The 19,914-nt window shown below is 35.0% G+C and overlaps 2 protein-coding genes across 3 annotated transcripts; both read left to right on the plus strand.

Moving 5' to 3' along the window:
• Positions 1 to 1,591: 1,591 nt before the first annotated feature.
• Positions 1,592 to 7,865, plus strand: LOC127812083 (65-kDa microtubule-associated protein 1). Its single transcript, XM_052352400.1, has 10 exons — positions 1,592 to 1,784; positions 2,422 to 2,498; positions 2,688 to 2,891; positions 3,045 to 3,293; positions 3,391 to 3,606; positions 4,175 to 4,330; positions 4,421 to 4,732; positions 5,694 to 5,781; positions 7,090 to 7,238; positions 7,352 to 7,865. The coding sequence occupies exons 2-10, from the start codon at positions 2,427 to 2,429 to the stop codon at positions 7,643 to 7,645; spliced, it is 1,740 nt and encodes a 579-aa protein (XP_052208360.1). The 5' UTR covers positions 1,592 to 1,784; positions 2,422 to 2,426; the 3' UTR covers positions 7,646 to 7,865.
• Positions 7,866 to 14,018: 6,153 nt separating this feature from the next.
• On the plus strand, positions 14,019 to 15,355 carry LOC127811035 (uncharacterized). 2 transcript variants are annotated; one of them, XM_052350716.1, is made up of 2 exons: positions 14,019 to 14,194; positions 14,932 to 15,355. In XM_052350716.1, exon 2 carries the CDS (start codon positions 14,939 to 14,941, stop codon positions 15,143 to 15,145), a length of 207 nt encoding a protein of 68 aa, XP_052206676.1. In that variant the 5' UTR covers positions 14,019 to 14,194; positions 14,932 to 14,938; the 3' UTR covers positions 15,146 to 15,355. The 2 variants fall into 2 exon arrangements, with proteins under 2 accessions (XP_052206676.1, XP_052206675.1); XM_052350715.1 differs by having other exon boundaries at positions 14,024 to 14,251.
• The last annotated feature ends 4,559 nt before the right edge of the window (positions 15,356 to 19,914 follow it).

Consider the following 19,914-nt stretch of genomic DNA (forward strand, 5'->3'; position numbering starts at 1 on the left):
AAATAAGCTGAACTGTTTGTGAACAACTTGGTGTTTGTCTAAACAAAAGTTCATTTGAATTCATTCGTTAAGATAAATGACTCGAATTTGAGATTAATAAAGTTTTGTACATTAAAACTCCTTTAACTCGACCAAGACCAATATATAGCTTGACAAGTCGGGTCAATCTAAGCAATTCACGGGTTTGAAAACAAAACTAGGATTTATACATTCCATTTTTATTTTTTTAATAAAACAGAAAAAATAAACATAAAAGGTAAAAACAAAAACAAAAAGTTTGCAACTGTGGACGCATCATGAGAAAGAACTAACCTACAAACAGATGGGATTGAAATGAATAATGATGAATGCACTCATAAAAGTCAAAAAAAGAATTAAAATTTATAAATAATTATATTTATTCTAAAATAACAGTAAAATATCCAAAATGATAATGTTTTGTGTTGGTATCCAAAATATCTTATTTTGGTGGGTTTTTTTTTTTAAAAAACAATTATAGTAATTATTAAAACTGAGGTAAGGGTGGGTATTTTTGAAGATTTTAATTATTATTATTCAAATTATATTTAAAAGAATAACAAAAATATCGATGGTACACAAAACAAAATAATACAATATCAATTATTTAATTTATCCGACAATTTTTTTAGGGGTGTCAAAAAATATCTGAAAATCGGTGAACCGAACCAAACTGTACCTTTTGGATTGGTTCTATGGTTCAACGGTTAGGTTCTGGTTTTAAAAAATTAAGAACCGATATATTTGGTTTGGTTACTGTTTTTTCTTTTTAAACCGTGGTTCGAACCGAACCAGAATTGATATTATACTTGTATATATATTATAATTTTTTGAGTATATATATATATACATACGCATAAATATATTATTACTTGTAATTTTAATCTATTAATTTTTATTTATTTATTTTTTATTTTTAGTTATTGTTATTCATGAACTCTTTTATTTTTTAATTTTTATGCGCTATTGCTATACTAAATGGTCGATGTAATCTCATTTAATAAGGTAATTTATGAATTATTTTATTCTACTTTTACTTCAAGATTTGAAGTTATATTTTTATTTTAATTAACAAATTTGTTTATAATTTCATATTTTACAAAAATGTTTAAAAACTAAATGTTAATTGAATAAAACTGAAACTGAACTGAAATCGGTCCGATACGATGGATTGGTAATGGTTTAATTTTATATATCTAATGATTCGATTATGATTCTTATTTTTTTAAAATTATTAAAAATAATTCAATTACTAAATTCTTTGTCCAAACCAAACTTAACACCCCCTCAATTTTCAACATCCGTTCCAAATGTCAAAATCAGTCCACCGGCACAACTACGAGCGACGCCAGGAGTCAAGGCGATGCCATATCAGTCCCGTCGTCAATCGCAGCGGCAGCCATTGGACTGTACTGTTGGGACAAATCCGTAAATTCCTCACCCCGACAGTGTCACTCTCGTAATTAACCCTAAACCCCGGGGGCCTAAATCCACTCCGCCAATGACGTACTGACCAGAGGCGGACTGACTATAAAATGGACCCACCGACCATATCATTCATATCATTTCTTCTTCTCCTCCTCTGCCCCTGCCCCTGCCCCTGCCCGTCCATTCAGGTTCCGTCCTTTTCCTCTCGCTTCGACTACCTGTCACTGCCCGCTTTCACTCTCTCTCTGTTTTCCAAACCAAATACAGTCCCACCGCCAGCAGATCGATCAGATCTGAGGCCGCAAGCCTCGAAAACCCTATCTTCAAGTACGATCTCGGTAAGCATTCTCTGCTCTCGCCTTTTTCCCTCGGTTTCTTCGGCGGAGCTTTCGTTTTTTGGGGCCGAAGTGGTTCCGGTTCGAGATCTGAGCGTTTTGAACTGAATGTGGGGGTAGGGGTAGGGGTAGGGGTACTGGTAGTGGATATTTGGCGGGCATTTGTGTGAGAGCGAGGGTTTGGGGGGTTTACTGCTTATTCAGTTGGATATTTGGGGGTTTTGGACGCTGTTAGTGCTGTGAATTGTTCGTGCCTAGTCGTTTTCTTGTCGATCGGAGCGTAATTTTATATGTACGTCATGTTTGGGAACAGAAGGAAAGGATAGAAAAATGAAAAACGAGAATTGACGGTAAATTTGTTGGTGTAGATAGTGGGAAAAATAAGTAGATATTTGTCTGAAATGATTTTATAGTTTGTGTTAATAATTTTGTTTTCTTTTCCTTGAAAAATCGTTAATTGAAACATACTTGGTGGGGCATACTGAGTGAAAGTGCTGCCTACTGGTTAATGGGTTGATCTATTATTTCAGCAATGTGGCTAAGTTCGTCTTTGATTATGTTAATTTATTTTCTGTTTTATGTTTTCTAATCTGAAATGTTCAATTAAGACTTCATTTTTTGAGTATTACTAATGATGTAGGATACATGGCGGCAGTGGAAGCACAGAATCCTCTTGTTGGAGATACTACTTGTGGTTCTCTGCTGCAGCAATTGCAGGTTATCCATTTTAAATTTTCTTGATTTTCTATATTTTGCGGAGATAATTCAATTAGGCATGATGTTTTTAACCTGCCCCAAAGTGTTTGCAGAACTTGTTAGTTGCTTGGTTGTTACAAGTAGAACTGATTAGTAATGAAAAAGAACGAGTATGTTTGAATGACAATTGTCCCTGTTTCTTTAATGCAGCAAATTTGGGATGAGGTTGGTGAGAGTGATGAGGAACGGGACAAGATGCTTCTTCAGTTAGAGCAAGAGTGTTTGGATGTCTACAAGAGGAAGGTTGACCTGGCTGCAAGGTCCCGGGCACAACTTCTTCAGGCACTCGCAGATGCCAAAGTTGAACTCTCCGGTCTTCTATCTGCTCTTGGGGAGAAAACTTTTGTTGGAATTGTAAGTAGCCACTTTTTTTTTTTATATGATAAGTATATATACCTTTATACTGGATATCGAGGATGTTGTTTTTGTCTTCCAGTTACGGTACAGTTTCCATAACTTTGGAAGGTATGAAATTGTGCCCTCATTGCTTCTTGCTCTGTTATGTAGCCTGAGAAGGCTTCAGGAACAATAAATGAACAACTTGCAGCTATTGCACCGGTTCTGGAACAGCTATGGAAACAGAAAGAGGAGAGAATAAAGGAGTTTTATGACGTACAATCACAGATACAGAAGATATGTGGAGAGATTGTGGGGACTAGTGAGCAGGCGGGGAGTCCTGTAGTTGATGAGGCTGACCTGTCGCTGAAGAAGTTGGATGAGTTTCAATCTCAGCTCCAAGAACTGCTCAAGGAAAAGGTAGTTTCAGCGTATCAGCAACAATTTTAGCAGTTATGGGAGTTTTTATTTTATACTCGCTTAATTGTGATTGTTGATTGTTTATTTGATCTGGCAGAGTGATAGGTTGCACAAGGTACTTGAGTTTGTAAGTACCGTGCATGATCTTTGTGCTGTCCTTGGGATGGACTTCTTCAGTACAGTAACAGAAGTTCATCCTAGCTTAAATGACTCGACTGGCATGCAATATAAAAGCATTAGCAATGATACCCTATCTAGGCTGGCTAAGACGGTCTCAGCTCTTAAAGAAGATAAGAAGCAGAGGTTGCAAAAGGTATTGCCTAGTCTTGATCTTATTGTGTTTTTATTTTTCTGTTATTTGGGCCTTAATATTTTTAAGAGATTATGCCCTGCATTTGTGCCAGACATGGTATGCAGCTAGTCATTGAGATTCACGTGTAAAAGAATCTTTTTTGCCGTTGTCTTGTCATGCATATTACATGCTATCTGAAAATGGTTCATTAGCTACGGGCATTCCTCTGTGGATTTTCTTTTTCTTCCTCTCTCAAAAGAAATAGAACTTCTTAGGCTTCAATCACCCTTTCTGGCCTATCCTCTTGTACTAGTTTGCACCGTCTATCCTGCAAGCTTTTTCTATCATTTGCCAATGGACAAGATTTTATTTTGTCTACGTTATGTTTTTTCAAACTTGATTCTTTTGCTTTTTTTTTTTTTGTTTGATTACTTTATAGTGTCAGAACGTTTTAAAACATGAATGTATGTACGGTGACAAATTTGTATTGGTTGAATTTGTTTGATCGCTTTCTACAATGTGCTACTATGAACAACACCAATGTGTGCTGTATGTTGAAATGTTTCTAACATTAATTGTTCCCAAACAGCTTCAAGAATTAGCAACTCAGCTAATTGATCTTTGGAATTTAATGGATACCCCTGAAGAAGAACGGAGTTTGTTTGATCATGTTACCTGTAACATATCAGCTTCAGTAGATGAAGTGACCGTCCCTGGAGCTCTTGCCTTGGATTTGATAGAGCAGGTAAGCAATGTCCGAAGTCCAGTACTTGCAAACGTTTAGGTGAAATAAAAAACATGTTGTTTATTGACTGACTTGCTTTTCATTGTTAAGGCTGAGGTGGAAGTTGAAAGGCTAGATCAGTTAAAGGCTAGCAGGATGAAGGAAATTGCTTTCAAAAAGCAAGCGGAACTTGAGGAGATCTTTGCACTTGCCCATATTGAAATTGATTCACAGGCTGCCCGAGAAAAGATTATGGATATGATTGACTCTGGAAGTGTCGAGCCATCAGAGTTACTTGCTGACATGGATAACCAGATAGTAAAGGCAAAGGAAGAGGCTCTTAGCAGGAAAGAAATATTGGATAAGGTTGAGAAATGGATGTCAGCTTGTGAAGAAGAGAGTTGGCTTGAAGACTATAATAGGGTAATTCTTGTTATCACTTTTATTTGTGTCTGTCTCTTACAAGTAGCTTCCTATTGTCTGGGAGAGTTTACCATGTATTGTCCTCCTTCCACCAACTTGACAGGAGAAAAATTTATCAACAGCTTCACTCAATCATATATGCATCTCCTTTCTTTTTTTCATGTCCGAAGATTTTGATTATGTAATTAGCTTGACTGCATTGTTGCTAAAATTGAATCTTATATATGCTTAAGCTTCTGATTATGCAACTGGAACTCAAGTATGTGCCAGACAATCACAATATTCTGTGCATGGAAGCCCTTATCAGGGGGCATCTATTTGATTTGGCCTCTCATGTACTTATCAAGGTATCATGCTCGTATCAGATTTAGTTGTTGATGGTTGGGTTAATCCCATTGAACCATTACTGGCAGTGTCATTCATGGCAGTCACACCCTAAATTTTCCTATTCATGATAATCTGTGTACGGAGAAAAAGGAAGGAGTCTGGTCAGGGAGGGGGATAAATTGAAGAACTCTTTGCCCTCTTCCTGGTAATGAGGAACTGGGGAGCCCTTCCCATTTGTTTCTAGATCAACTGGCACCAATCTGCTGTATAAAAATCTGACATACCTTTCTAATTGGTCCTTCTGATAGTTATCAACTGTTGATTGCAATTATGTGTGCTAGCTTGTCATGCATTGATCTCTTCTAATCCAATAAAACTTATATTTTGTTTGATCTTGTTCAACTGCTGGCACAAAATATTCTTATTTTCTTTTCCTTCAAAAATGAGACACATGCATGTGCTACTTCACACGTACTGGGATTAAGGCTTGTGAATTGTGATTGTTGTTGTATGCATATGATACTTTCGATCTTGATCTTGCTGATCAATATTTTCTCGATTCTGGACACAAGAATATATTTTGTGACAATGTCTTCTCTTTACGTTACTATTTCTTACATTGTTGCTGAATCAGGATGAAAACCGGTACAATGCAAGTAGAGGTGCACACTTGAATCTCAAGCGGGCTGAAAAAGCTCGTATTCTTGTCAACAAAATTCCAGGTAATCCCTTCTATTTAAGGACAACCCCATACAGTTTCATGTTTCAAACTTCAAAATGTGTTGATGTTATATAAATACTTATTTTTCTTTCTATTCTTGCAACTCTTTTTTTTTTCTTTTTCAGAAACATTTGTATTTAAATTACCTAGGCTACAGAGCTGTCATTCATATGATCTAACTTTAATTTGAGCTCGTTGTGGGTTACATATTTTGGACACTTGAAATTGTTGAAATCTCTATGCTTGTGGTTTGAAAGGACTTAAAGATTAAACAATAAATTACAATTCACTTATATTCCAAACCAAATCATTTTTGGTGATCAAATGACTGAAGCCAAATCATGAAATTACAATTTGGTTTGATTTGAACCACAGTTTTAGACATCATTACAATAAATTTTTTATCTTTCAATTCAAACTATACAAATAAATAGTGACCCAAACACACGCCCGCACACACGCATATATATAGTATAATAAAAAGGTAACATAATTAAAATCAATGCAATATTGATGTCTTTACATAAAAATTCAGAACAAACATCACAAAACACATAAAATTAAATTTACAAGAAGTGATAAAAGGGAAAGATATAATTGTGTTGCTATAGATATATATTATTTTATTAAAAATATATATTATGACACTAAGTTTATGGTTAAGAAACCAAAACTAAACCATAAATCATCTTTTTCAAAATTTAAAAATCAAACCATATTTTAAAATGACTAAATGGGACCAAACCAAATAATGTTGTGGTCCAATCTAGAGTTTAGGGTTTTGAGTTTAGGTAATGCTTTATGAAGAATTGCCATGTTGCATGTGTAATTCAGACTATTAAGGGTGGCATCAACCTTACTTATTTTCCTTCAGGAGGAGGTTCCAGTAAACCACCTGAAATCCCACCCTACAATGATGTTAATAGTTTGCTTTTATATATTACCAACTTCTTCAGGATATATATATATATATATATATATATGTAACGGACTTCATTATGAAATGAAGTCATTAGGTAATGCTTTGCAAGAGAACAGGTTGGTAGGTAAAAAAGCACTTCACTGTTTCTTTACTTAATTATTTATGTTGCAAGGATAAATAATGGTGTTGCATGAAATTTCCACCAGTAGACAACCCTCCATTGGTTGGTTGCTATGCGGTTGGATGTAGTAGGAACTCTTAACATCATTTGTAGAAAGTAGTTAACTAGTTACGAACTCCAGGATCTATCAACTAAGGTTTATTATTAAATGTAAACTGTTGTTGCAACTAATAGCGCTATCTATTGATGGGTTTCTTGTCATGTAGCTCTTGTGGACACGTTGGTTGCAAAAACTCGGGCATGGGAAGAGGATCATGGTGAATCATTTGCATATGATGGTGTTCCTCTTCTGGCGATGCTGGATGAATACGCCATGCTAAGGCAAGAAAGAGAAGAAGAGAAGCGAAGGCTAAGGGTAAGTCAGAAATAGATGGAACATGATAATCAGATAACCTGTAGGATCCCTATTATTATCTTATTTGAGCTGTGGGTGGGGGTTCTTATGGCTCAAATCTTTGGGGTGGACAGGATCAGAAAAAGTTCCATGAACAGCTAAACACGGAACAAGAAGCCATCTTCGGTGCAAGGCCGAGCCCCGGGCGACCAAGTCTTGGTTCGAAAAAGGTGGTGGGACCACGCACAAATGGGGGTGCTAATGGAACACCTAGACGCTTGTCGCTTCAAAGCGGGACGAGGTCCATAAACAAGGACGGGAAGAGGGACAACACCAGGCCGGTTGCTCCCGTGAACTACGTCGCCATATCGAAAGAAGATTCGGCCTCCCATGTGTCTGGCTCGGACGCAGTTCCAACTTCGCCCTAACCCATGAAGAATAAGAAAGAGAGAGAGAGAGAGAGAGAGAGAGAGATGTGTAGGTTAATAGTGTTGTGATTTTGGTGCTGGTTTCTTTAGTTGGTTTTAGCCATGCAAGGGATACTTGTTTGAACAGACAGTGAGTGAGTAGTGGCGTAGTGGATGATGATGGATGCGTGGTAGAGACAGCGACGACTGGTTGCTATAATTGTATTCATCAGATTCAGAAGCGTTCCTCTCTCTCTCTCTCTTTCTGCTCTGCAAATTAAGTTTGCTCCAAAACCCCATGAGTCGGTAGAGATTAAGTCGCTGATTTTAAAATTATGTGCTTGTTTTTGGGATCATGGTGACTTTGGAAAATAGAATAGGCGGCGGTGGGGTTCAACTGATTTTGATTTCCCTACTTTTGTCGTTTTCGTTGCCAAAAAAAAAATAATAATAATAATTGTATAAAACCGAAAAATGATAAAAGAGTTTAGTATGAAATCGGAATACATACATATACATAATAAAATAACAACAGGGCGCACAGAATGAAAATTTATTTGAATCCAAAAGGCTATGGTTCGTTCATATTTGGACCGAATTTGAAAGGGATGTGCCTGCCTGCCTGCCTGCCTCTCTTTCTTTTTTAAATAATACCCAATTAGTCAGTCGGATTCATTGGCTCAACTCAAACAATAGATAATAATAGATACTAGCTAGCCCTCACTTTTTCTGGGGGGGAGCATAGGTCTTTTTTAATTAAAAATTTGTTCTTTTATTTTATTTCTCCTTTATGACATTCATTGAAATATATAATATTATAATTCTTCCTCTTCCTTTCTCTCTCTCTCTCTCTCTCTCTCTTTTTATTTTGATCACTTGAGAGAATTTAATCAGTAGATTCAAAAATATAATGTTTTGCTATTTAGCACACTTGTGAAATAATCTCTTATCCTATCATTTCATAGGGGTAATATATATATATATATAAAATACCATTGGTCTCAGCCCCATCCTCTTTCACTTCAATTTATGGATTTTATGATGGAGACTACTCAAATATTAGTGAGATTAAAAACCCGAAACTTCTCCTAAAGTAATGCTTTTAAACCCACCCTTGTCTCTTAGCCGCCTATCACTTGATCAGCTGAGTATAATAACTCTTTGCAATTACTTTATTATTATAATTATCTGAAAGGCATTTTGAAGCTGAGGGAGGGTTTGTGTAATATATGTATGAATGTATTGCTGCTTTTGAATATATAGCTGTTTCAAAGCTTAGATATATAGAAAGGAGATTTCGTATGCACTAAATTAAGAATCAATGGCCTGTGTAAAAACTGTCTTTTTATCTTTTCACATATCCATTAATTCTAGACTCCAATTGATGATGATGCATAATAGTGCATACTCAAAGAATGATCGATGGAGAGCACAGTTGCTATCTTGTGATGAGTTGGATGGTGCCCAAAGGTTCTTTTTGGATCGGATGAAGAGTTTTCTGGTCCAATGTAAGAATTATTCTTAGTGTTTTTAATAATCAATAATTGTTTGAATCCTGAATTAAATCCAAAAATAAGAAATTAGAAGATTGAGAGTGAACGATTGCATACTATTTGATTATGATACTCTCATGTACCTAGGGTTTGAATATGCATTTAGAAAGGACTGAGAGGGAATTAGACTGAAGGAAAGCAAAATACAATAAGAATATAGGGAGAAATACATACAAGAGAGAGGAAGAGAGAGAGAGCGGAGAAATTAGAAGAGAAAATAAAAAAATCAAAGAGAGAATTGATCAGAGTGAAATTTAGATATCAGTTATCATTCAAAGCATGCTCTACAAACAGTCTTTGATTGTTTTATAGAAAATAACAAACAAACAAAAAATACAATTAAAGAAAAATACAAGTAAAATAGGCTAATTACTATTTTATCCCTAAGATAACTCTAGGGTCCCGACATTTCTCCATGCTTTAAAACATTTCTTATCCCCAAAAAATGCCTAAACCTCCACAACTTCTAATATGCTTTTTCCTTCTTTTCCATAACTCGTCTAGAGAATTCTTGAAAAACTTCTTCCTTCATTTGCTAAAATCTCCTCTCTTGCATCTTCAGAACATTATTTTGTTTTACTGGCACAAAATATCATAATCTTCCTTGAGAAATTGAATTGTCCAACTCACGTAAAACCCTATTTCCAACCGTAAAACTGGCTTCAATTCTTTGTCCTCCAATTACATGTTGTCTCCATATTTCCTTATCAAATCCATGCACCTTCACAACAATGAAAGATAACTCATATAAGGATAAACTCCGACAGGTTGAAATAGCGATTTTTACTTTGAACCTTTGAATTTATTCGTCAAGAAGAGAATTCCTATACAGATCAAAACAAACATGACACATTCTCATAACTTCCTCTTGTACCAAAAGCAAAGGAGCCATAGGCATAAGAACAATATTATGAGGACTTCCTTTACCATAATCATTTCTTCCAATGTCCCAGTTTAGGACATTAGCAGGCCCTTAGACAATGGACTCGATATCAGGGATGATGTAATAAACTTTGCTTTCTCTACTACTCCACTTAATAGTTTCTTATTTTTCTCTTGGAACCTCTCAATAGGCACATAATTAGTCTTGACATCATGTACCTAGGGTTTGAAGAGGCATTTAGAAAGAACTAAAGGTGAATTAGACTAGAGGAGAGGGAAATACAACAAGAATATATGGGGAAATGCAGACAAGAATAGAGAAAGAAAGAGAAATCAAAAGGATCGGGAGTGAAAACAACGAAATTAGAAAGCGAATTGAGAGGGAAATATGAAAATCAATTATTATTCAAAACATATTCTACAAACAATTTTTAGTAGTTTTATATAACTAATCTATATAAAATAACAAATTAACAGAAAAATACAACTAGAAAAAAATATAAGTAAAATAGGCTAATTACAGTTTTAGCCCTAGGAAAAACCTAGGGTCTTGACAGATACTTATTTCTTATATTCAAGATGTTATCATTTGTCAAGTTGTTTATCTTCAACCTAATTGAAAAATGTTAGGTTCTTAATATTTCTATAAAATTTCAATGAGAGAAGTATTTTTTCTCCCTCGTGTTGATTAGTAATAGTCAATCGAGCTCATTTGAGACTTTAAGTTCAAGGAAACAACTACATGATTCTTATCTAAAAAATTTCTATAAATAACAAACCATTGCATCATAACGAGTGACGAATAACACTATATGACAAGAATCTGTAAACTAAAACAGGCTAGCTTTAAAAATGTAAAATAGCCATTTCCGCCAGAAGCAGCCATGCATAGGACAACTTCCTGCTCCATCCTATAAACAAACGGAGTTTAGTGTATGATTGCTGCCAAAGTACCTTGTTAATTGGGACAAATGATGAAGTGATGTGAGAACAAGAGCTTCTTGTCTCAATCAGAGTCAGGCGGCTTTGTCTCAGTCCCTTTGGTTGGTCTGTGTTTTCTGACTTTTGAGATGTCTACAAAGCCACCTTTGCTTTCATCACCCATTTAACAATGCACACCTACCTACCCTGTCCTAGAAATTCACCTTAATTCCACAGGCCCAAAGATTCAGTGTCTTCTCATCGATTCTTCATCTCATTATTATATGGATAATGGCTACAAGAATTCTAACCATTAGTTATTCCTATTTATCTTTGTAAACTCATATCCTCCATTAAGGTGGGTTTTTTTTTTTTTTTTTCTTTTTATTGAATTAAAGGTCAAAGACTGAATCTCTCCCTAAATTGTTCATCATCTTTCTCAACCTTTTTACAAGACATTTTTACCAATTCATCTACTCTCCTCGCAAAGCGAATGTTGGTCTTTTTTAATGATGTCTCTCACATTGTATTTTTATTGAGTCACTTCCAACTTCATTATAAATAATTTTATTTTTATTTTATTTTTCAATGGACTGTGACTCTAATAAAAAATTTATTGTACAAATGGTTGAATTACCAGAACTACAGTGAAATAGCAATTGTAGGCTCTGAATTTGCGTGACCAACAGGAAAAGCCAGCAAGGGGAGAGTTATCGATAAATTAGAGACATGCATGTGTTAGTGATGACATTAATTATTATTCTATAATTTGATCTTAATCCCCACGCTTAGATAGTTAGATGCCCACGAAGCCACTCCTTCTCTTCTTGTGCACACCGCCTGAGCATCCTTTATAATCCCATATTCATTAACTAGACTAAACCGAACCGTCTTCAACCTGAAGAATTCAGAAGCCATCCATATGTGACCTGTAACCAGTTCTCATTCTTGAACAAGAAATGGGAGCAACAATGTGCTTTTTCTGGGAAATGAGCCCTAATGATGGACGCGGCAGCGGCATAAGAGCTTCAGTTATGGAGCTTATGAAGAAGAGGTGGAGGAGGATGAAGCTGCAGCAGCAGAAGCAGCAGCAGCCAGGATCGAAACAGATGATAAGGAAGCTGCAGCGGCTAAGAACACAGAGTCAGATGGAGAAGAAGAGGCAGCCCACTTTGGAAGAGTGGTTTCTGGCTTCTCCAGGCCTTAACAATGGCTGCTGCTCCAGTGGCAGTGGAGGTGAGGCTCATGGCTTGAAGCAATATTCTTCTAGCAGGGTTTTCCCCTCTTTGTTTACTGAGCCAGAAGGGGAAGGCTTGGTCTCCCGTGGACGTGGGGAGGGGGTGTCTCTTGGCGTGGAGAAAGAGAAACAAGGGAAAGGCCAAAGAGGGAAAGGAAAGAAGGTGAGCTTCAGGTTGCCAGGGTTGGCTCAAATAATCGTGTTTGATTCGGCTGCTGAGATGGCTGTGAAGAAGGTGAACTCTACACAACTGGGTGAAGTAATGATTAAGTTAAAGAGAGATGATGGAGTTTGAAGAGGGAATTTGATTCTTTTTTGTTTAATGAAATGATATAATAATCCGTACGGCTTAATTTGCAGTTTGTTGTTGTTGTTGGCCATCTAAAACCTGGCTACTTCTCTGTGCCTGTGCCTGTGCCTGTGCCGTCTGCTTAGTGCTTACCACGCCTTTATTATTGAATTCTGTTTATTGTTTAATCCAATAACTTACATAATAATATTCATCTAACTAACAACCACCTTATGCTGTCAGTTATTAACATAATGATTTTGTTTACTTATTCGTATTAAACAATTTTTATGTTGTTCGACGCGGGCAAAATAAGAGAGAGTGTAAGATCCATACACTCATCCTTCGTAAGGTGTCGAGCAATATAAGAATTATAATAAGATTGTGTTATATAGATATTAATAACAATACTAAAATTAGTTAAAAGATCATATATTTAAAGTCAAAAAGATAAGTTAACATGTAAAGTAGAGATTACTCTCCTCCAACATCGAACATCCAACCTAACCCAGCCCTCAAAACTCAAAAGGGTGCCCACTGCCCAGGTCTAATTTTATTATTTTTTATTTTTAATTATATATATGAACAGTGCACAAATTTTAAATAACAAACATAAATGTTGACATAAATATATATATATATATATATATACATTATACACACACACAATTAGGTTGACAATTTAAATATTATTAGTTGTATGCAATTTATAAAAGTTGACTATTTTACTTTTAATTATTCTCTTGATTCTTTAATTATTGCAACTAAACATAGGAGAGTGGAAGGTGGGTAGGGGTTTTGGGCTTTGGCAGGCAAGGGATGCTCTGGGCCTTTTCCCATACCTGCCTTCCTACCCCCATAAGGCCCAGTCAGATCATCTAGAATTATAAATGAGTTGACTTATTTAGTGTTTAATTTAATAAAAATTTACTCAAATTTGTTCATTAAAATAAATAAATTAAAATTGAATCTAATTTTAAAAATTAATTTATAAATAAATTGAACTTAAATTTAGTAAAACTCAACTCATTAATTTGTGAGTTAATTCAATTAGAGATTCATAAACATACTTGATTAGAACTTCGTAATTAAATATAATAATATATATGCATAATATATTAAATATATATTTTATAAATATATTATTTAACATACATACATTTATGAGTACAAATTAAATTTTACTATCTTATTTTGCCTGATATATTAAGAATAAATTAAATTATTTTAAATCTATCCTTTATTAATTTAATAATAACAATTTTATATTTGTTTATAAAGTTTTTCTTTGTTATTAAATAGTTTCAAAATTAAAAAGATCTTATTTTTATGATCATCAAAATAAAAAAATAAAAAATATATTATATTATAATATATTTAATTATAAAACTTTTCAATTGCTGTTATTAATTTACATTATTAAGAAATCACATTGCCCAAAATTCAGGAGCCAATTTGACCCAGTTGTGTTGTGAACCAGTGGCCAGGCCCAGGCCCAGGCATAGATAAGGAAGGAAACCTAGGTTCCTTCCTTCCCCATTCTGCCGACTGTGCTTTCTAGTGAAGAGTCGTTGGTCTCTCAGCCGAAGGTAGTTATCCTCGTCGTACTGGCTGCTGCCTCGCCGACTTGCCGCTGTGTCGCCCCTCTCGCTGCCTCGCCGTCTCGCCACCGTCTGAGAGAGAGAGAGGTTTCTTCTTCTTCTTCTTCTTCTTCTTCTTCTTCAATCGGTCTACTCTGGACGTTGGTAACACTTCTCTTCCATTAATCTTCAATTTATTATGTGTAATGAACTGCTCGTCATTTGTGCAAGTGTTCCTCAAATCTTTTTAGACAGTGTGTTTGATTCAACACAGAATTTGATCCTGTTTTGTTCCTTAGAAACCCGAAGAAAGCTTAAATGTCTTACATTGAAATCTTCAGTTCCTTCGAACTCGAGCCCAAGCCCGAGCTTGAGCCCTAACTCGGCTCGTCAACCGAATTGAGGTTGCACCCCTTTCTTCATTTTTTACCTATTGATTATTAAAAAGAAATTTGTTAAACAGGGATACAGCATTTTGTAAATAAAATCCAAGTTCAATCGAGTGCACCTGGGCTCAAGCTCGGTTAACTTAGAACCACTATTGAGCGGTTGCAAGAGAAATTGTGTTGAATTGACTTGTGAGATATGGGATCTCTAACTTCCTGAGAACACCAGGAATTATAGGAGGAAAGTTTGTCATGACTCAATCCCACATCGGTAGCATATTGGGGAAATTTGGGGTATATTATTTGGTCCCTAAACATGGGAGTTACCTTCAACTAATATTTTTGGGTGATGATCCATGTTGTTACATTCTTTCAAGGGCTTGTTACTTGATTGAACTTGGATTTTATTTACAAAATGCCGTATCCTTGTTTAACAAATTTCTTTTTAATAATCAATAGGTAAAAAATGAAGAAAGGGGTGCACCCTCAGATGCAGTGGATTTCTTATGTTACCCAAAGTGGTCGGTTAATGCATGTCATGATGACCAAGATACATAATGTTGGTAAAGTTTATCATATTAGAGCAAGGCGACAGATGGCTGAACGTGTTGGACAGATTGCCAAGTTCAAGCGGCGTTATGGACAGCCAGAAGATGGAAATGAAGAAAAATGACGTCTTTAACTTGCAAAGATAATTATTGGTAGCACTATTTTTTTTTTCAGCATTTGGGATCGCCTTTCGCTGTGACTACTTTGTTTCCTATATTTCTATGCAAGACCTTTGAAATACATATGTTTTTTGTCTGGTCAATTGGCTGGCTGCTGGTAGTTGGTGGGCTGTATTTCAGAATTCTTTTGATTTTGATGAATAACTGTTGTGCTATGTTTAGAAGTCAAGTGAAATTATTAAGTGCTACAACAACTTTAGCCCATGGTGTGACTTTGTTCTAGTCTCACATTTTACTCAGTACCTTCTACTAAATAAACTGTTAACATTTGTACATAAAGTGAAGCCTATCTTGAATTGGTTCTCTGATTCTTGACAGTCTCCGGGAACATGGTGAACAAGCCAAGTAGCTGTAGACATTGATTTTTGTTCTTTCATTTGGTTGTGGGAAAACTTTGTCTAGCGGGATTAAAACTTGTGATTTTCGTTATTGTATTCTGTTATCAGGAAGGAGAGGGGACTTGGTAACAATCCTTTGCTGTAATGGGAAGGTAGGTCACAAGTTGGAGAGGTGGAAAATGGGATGGAACATGATTTTCATTCTAGTTTTTATGATGAATTCTCACTTTCAAGTTTCCAGTGGTTTTGTGAGCCTGTTGGCTGGCTAACACTTTTTTGAGTCTTGATGCTTGTATATGTTTCTTGTCTTCGAAGTAAACTTTCTGCTTTAGAGAACTGTTACCACCCTTGTTGCTTTGTTTAGATTACAGAATGCCATCTTGCAGTCATCTTGTGCTTATTGCCATTATTGACTGTTGCTCTCATGCTATGCTGCTTGAAAGAATATTATCAAAAAATAACCAAATTTTGTTCTTACTTCATAATGCAAGGCAAAGCAAATTCAAGTTTTAACTTTTAGGAGTTAATGCTCTTTCTTGGCTAGTAGATCTCGTGTGGCTCAATAACGATGGGTGCACAAAGTTGTAGAGATGCAAGAAAAGAAGGGGCTTCATATATGCTCAAAAATATGAATAGGCTCAAGGTGAGGAGCCAGAGCCAATGCTAGTTAAGCTTCAACAAGAAGTAGATGTCCCTAGTTAAGGGAATCGAGCTTAATCGCCCATTCACCCACCTTAAGGGTGCCAGTTTGACCTTTGAAGTTGATGTTAGTTAAGGTCGAACGGTGCAAGTTTCTTGAAAACCATTTCCTGTATTTTGCTGGCACTTAAAAAATTATAATATTTTTTTATTTTTAATAAAAAATAATAAACATATAATAATAATAAAGATAAAAAAAAATAAAGATATCATATACCATCAAAACAAATTTATCAATAATCATAAGTTTTACAATATTAAAAGTTTTGTATACATAATTCTAATAAAAGTAACAAATTAAAAAATTCGAGTTTAAGTTGTATAATATTAATAATTATATGTCTACAATAAGATAAAAAGTAAGGTTTAAATTCAAATAATACCATTGATAATATCGACTTATTGGATGTCAATCCCATTCCACTATCTCTCTTGATAAAATTCTAAATCCAAAGCTTCCTTGGTTTATCACTTATGGCCAAGAAAGCTTTTGCACTTTTCTCATTTTTAGCCAAGTAATTAAAGACAGAGGTAAGCGTAACTTCGCCAAAATCTTCTACTTTTATCATCATTTCAAATAGAACATCAACTTCTAGTTGTTGTTCGCTTATCTCTCTCGAATTGCCATGGCCACTCCTTTAATTTCCACATTTAAGACTAGAGCAGTTGTATCATCGAAATTAAGACCTCTTTTTCTGTGAACTTTGTTTGCAAAAGGTACATTAGATGATAATATATATATATATATATATATTTTTGGTATTTCCTTCGTGTCAACATTATCATCATCTAATGGAGTAGATTGAATTTTTGAGATCTCGTCAAAATTGATATGGCAAAACTTTAGTTGTCATATCCTTTCATATAACAAATATCATTTCATTATATATTTTTATTTCCTTGTTTAGGTACTTTTCATGATTAGAATATGCCTACAAAATTAAACACACAATAAAATAAAGTTCAAATTTGAATTATTAATAGGAAGCAAATAGAAAAATTATGCATGAAAAATAAAGCAAAATAGTTACCATATTAGGGGTCAAATTGAGCTTTTACCCTGTATTGTACAAGTAAATGTCATATTTGATTTTTTCATAGCTAATTAGGTTTCGATTTTTAAAGGATAAATTTCACGCGTTATTCTTGAGATTATACGAAATTGCATTGATCACTTTTATGTTTTTAAAAATAACACGTACGTACCATGTAATTAAATGATGATGTAAATTAACCATTTTACCCTTAATCTAAAATCAACTCATTTCATTTTCATTTTTTTCTTCTCTACAATATGCATTTATCCACCATCTCCCCTTCCCCCTCCCGCCCCCTTTGTTAGGGGTGTGTATTTTTTCGGTTTAACCGAATTGACCGAATTAGTCGGTTTGATTCGTTTAATTAAATAGATAAAAATCGGTTCGATTCTAATAATCAAAAATTTTGGATATTTCGATTAATCGAAATAATCGAAATCTCTTCCATACCCACTGTTTTTACCGCCCACGGTTTCACCACCCACCACCCCCACAGGCCACACACACACAAACTTCTTCTCTCTTCCTCACGTCTCCCTCATGTGACCCCCTGACACTCTCTGCATCTCTGGTTCCCCCCTCCCAAACTTCTCTCTCCCTCACCTCAAACCTCACGACGTCAGACTCCCCTCTCCCTCTATCTCTCGTGCGCGTGCTAGGTCCGTCGCCCCCTCCCTCCAGCCTCACCAGTGGTCCATCGCTTTCTTCTTGCGCGTGCGGCCTCTCGATTCTAATTCTCAAGACCCTTATCTCTTTCTCTTGATCTCGATCTCACTGCCTCACCTTTGTAGCCCTTCTCCCGCCACCTCACCAACGTTGTCTCCCTCTCGTCGCCTCTTGACTGTCAATCCCCTCTCGCCGTCTCACGACAGTCTTTCTATCTCATGGCCACATTACAGTCGAAGATGAAAGGTCATTTGGGCCTTTGGCCAAGCGAATGGCCGAACCGAATAAGGGCTGGCCATTCGTCTTTGTCTCCGATGTTTCGTTTCCTTCCTATGCAGAGGTCGACACTGCCCCAGTTGTATCTCTCTCCCTCCGATCATCCTCGCCCATTCTGTAAGTTTTAGTGAAGTTCGGTTATACCGGTTATTTTGGTTTCAATTTTTCAATTAGCGTATCCTATCGGTTCGGTTCGATCGGTTCGGTTCGATTCGGCTCGGTTAATGGGATATGATTGGTTCAATTCGATTGGTAAAAAAATTGATGGTTCGGTCAGATATAACCAAATGCTCTCCCCTACCCTTTGTCAACTCCTACCTATCGTCCTCACCTTGTCAACTCCTACCTATACTGGCAAAAATACCAATTTAAGGTTCCTAAGCTCATCAAGTCATTATCATCATGATTGATTGATGGCAATTTGGGGTTTCTGTTGATGATAGTGATAAAAATTTGAGAATTCCCATCAATGATAAGTTTCTCCTTTTCTTTCTTTATCTTGCCATCTATTTCTCTCTCTCTATCTTCTTCTTTTTTTTATTCATGATCAATGAACTTTATAGTTAAATCCTTTTGATTTCTTTTTACCTCTATTTCAATATGGATTATTTACAAAACCTAATATTCTTCAAAGGTATTTAATTGTATTTTTTTGATAACCTATCATCACTAGTAATTGATTTTCCAGTTAGATTATCTAAAAACCCGATTATCGTTAACAAACATTATATTTAAAAAATCTATCTAGAAGAATCCATAACCAACGTCATATTTTCATTTCCTCTTGGGTTTGCACAATTGGAGATATTTGGGGAAGTTTAGTTTGGGGATTTAAATACAAATAATAAAAGTTACTTAATAATATAGGGCTTGTATTATACAATTTAAAAAGTCAATAGAGATATATATTATTTTTAAAAACACATGGGTAATTAGTGCAATTTCATCAAATTTCAAGAGCAATATGTGAATTTTACCCTTATTTATCTGCTCTATTATATAAGAAAATACTATTTTAATGTTTCGAATCTATGTCAATAAAATAATTATTTTTAATATTATTTAAATATTTCATTAAAAAAAACTTATTATGTGAACAATATTTGGACTCATACTTTTCACATCTAATATAAAATCAATTTGAAATTAAATATAACATTATACCTAAATTCATCTTTATTCTTTACATAAATATTATCTAAAAAACTAAATTTCAAATGACAGTTGTATTTTTTAACTTACACGTGCATAATGGATTAGTTTTTAGTTTTTCAAAATAATAAAAAAGTATTTATTTTCATATTTTTAAAAATAAAAAAAATTATAAAAAAAACTCAAAATAATAAAAAATCGTTTTAGTTGTTTTCATTATAAATACACTCAATTTTTAAAACGCGAAAAACGCTACGGATAAAAAGAACGTATTTTTAGAATAATTTCAAAATAGACACTCAAAATATAAAATTAAAAATAAATTTAAAACTCAAAAATAAAAAACAAAATACAAAGAGAACAATCTAATTTTTCATCAGGAATGAAAGTAATGAAGTTCCACAGCCGCCATGGCGGCCGTCATTGGCCATTCCGCTTTGACAAGGTGGGCTGGTTGAGTTCTAAAGCTATTTGTTCTTCACAAGTTTATTCATTTTGTCCCCGTAAATCTCAATTTTCCTACACACTAATCAATGTATAGTATTT

The sequence above is a fragment of the Diospyros lotus genome, chromosome 10 (assembly GCF_014633365.1).
Source record: "Diospyros lotus cultivar Yz01 chromosome 10, ASM1463336v1, whole genome shotgun sequence".
Taxonomy (NCBI): Eukaryota; Viridiplantae; Streptophyta; class Magnoliopsida; order Ericales; family Ebenaceae; genus Diospyros; species Diospyros lotus.

Coding starts and splice junctions, on each gene's coding strand:
- LOC127812083 (XM_052352400.1), top strand. CDS start 2,427: ATGGCGGCAGTGGAAGCACAGAATCCTCTTGTTGGAGATACTACTTGT. Junction 4,331..4,420: donor CCTTGGATTTGATAGAGCAG/GTAAGCAATGTC, acceptor TTCATTGTTAAG/GCTGAGGTGGAAGTTGAAAG. Junction 5,782..7,089: donor TCTTGTCAACAAAATTCCAG/GTAATCCCTTCT, acceptor CTTGTCATGTAG/CTCTTGTGGACACGTTGGTT.
- LOC127811035 (XM_052350716.1), top strand. CDS start 14,939: ATGAAGAAAGGGGTGCACCCTCAGATGCAGTGGATTTCTTATGTTACC.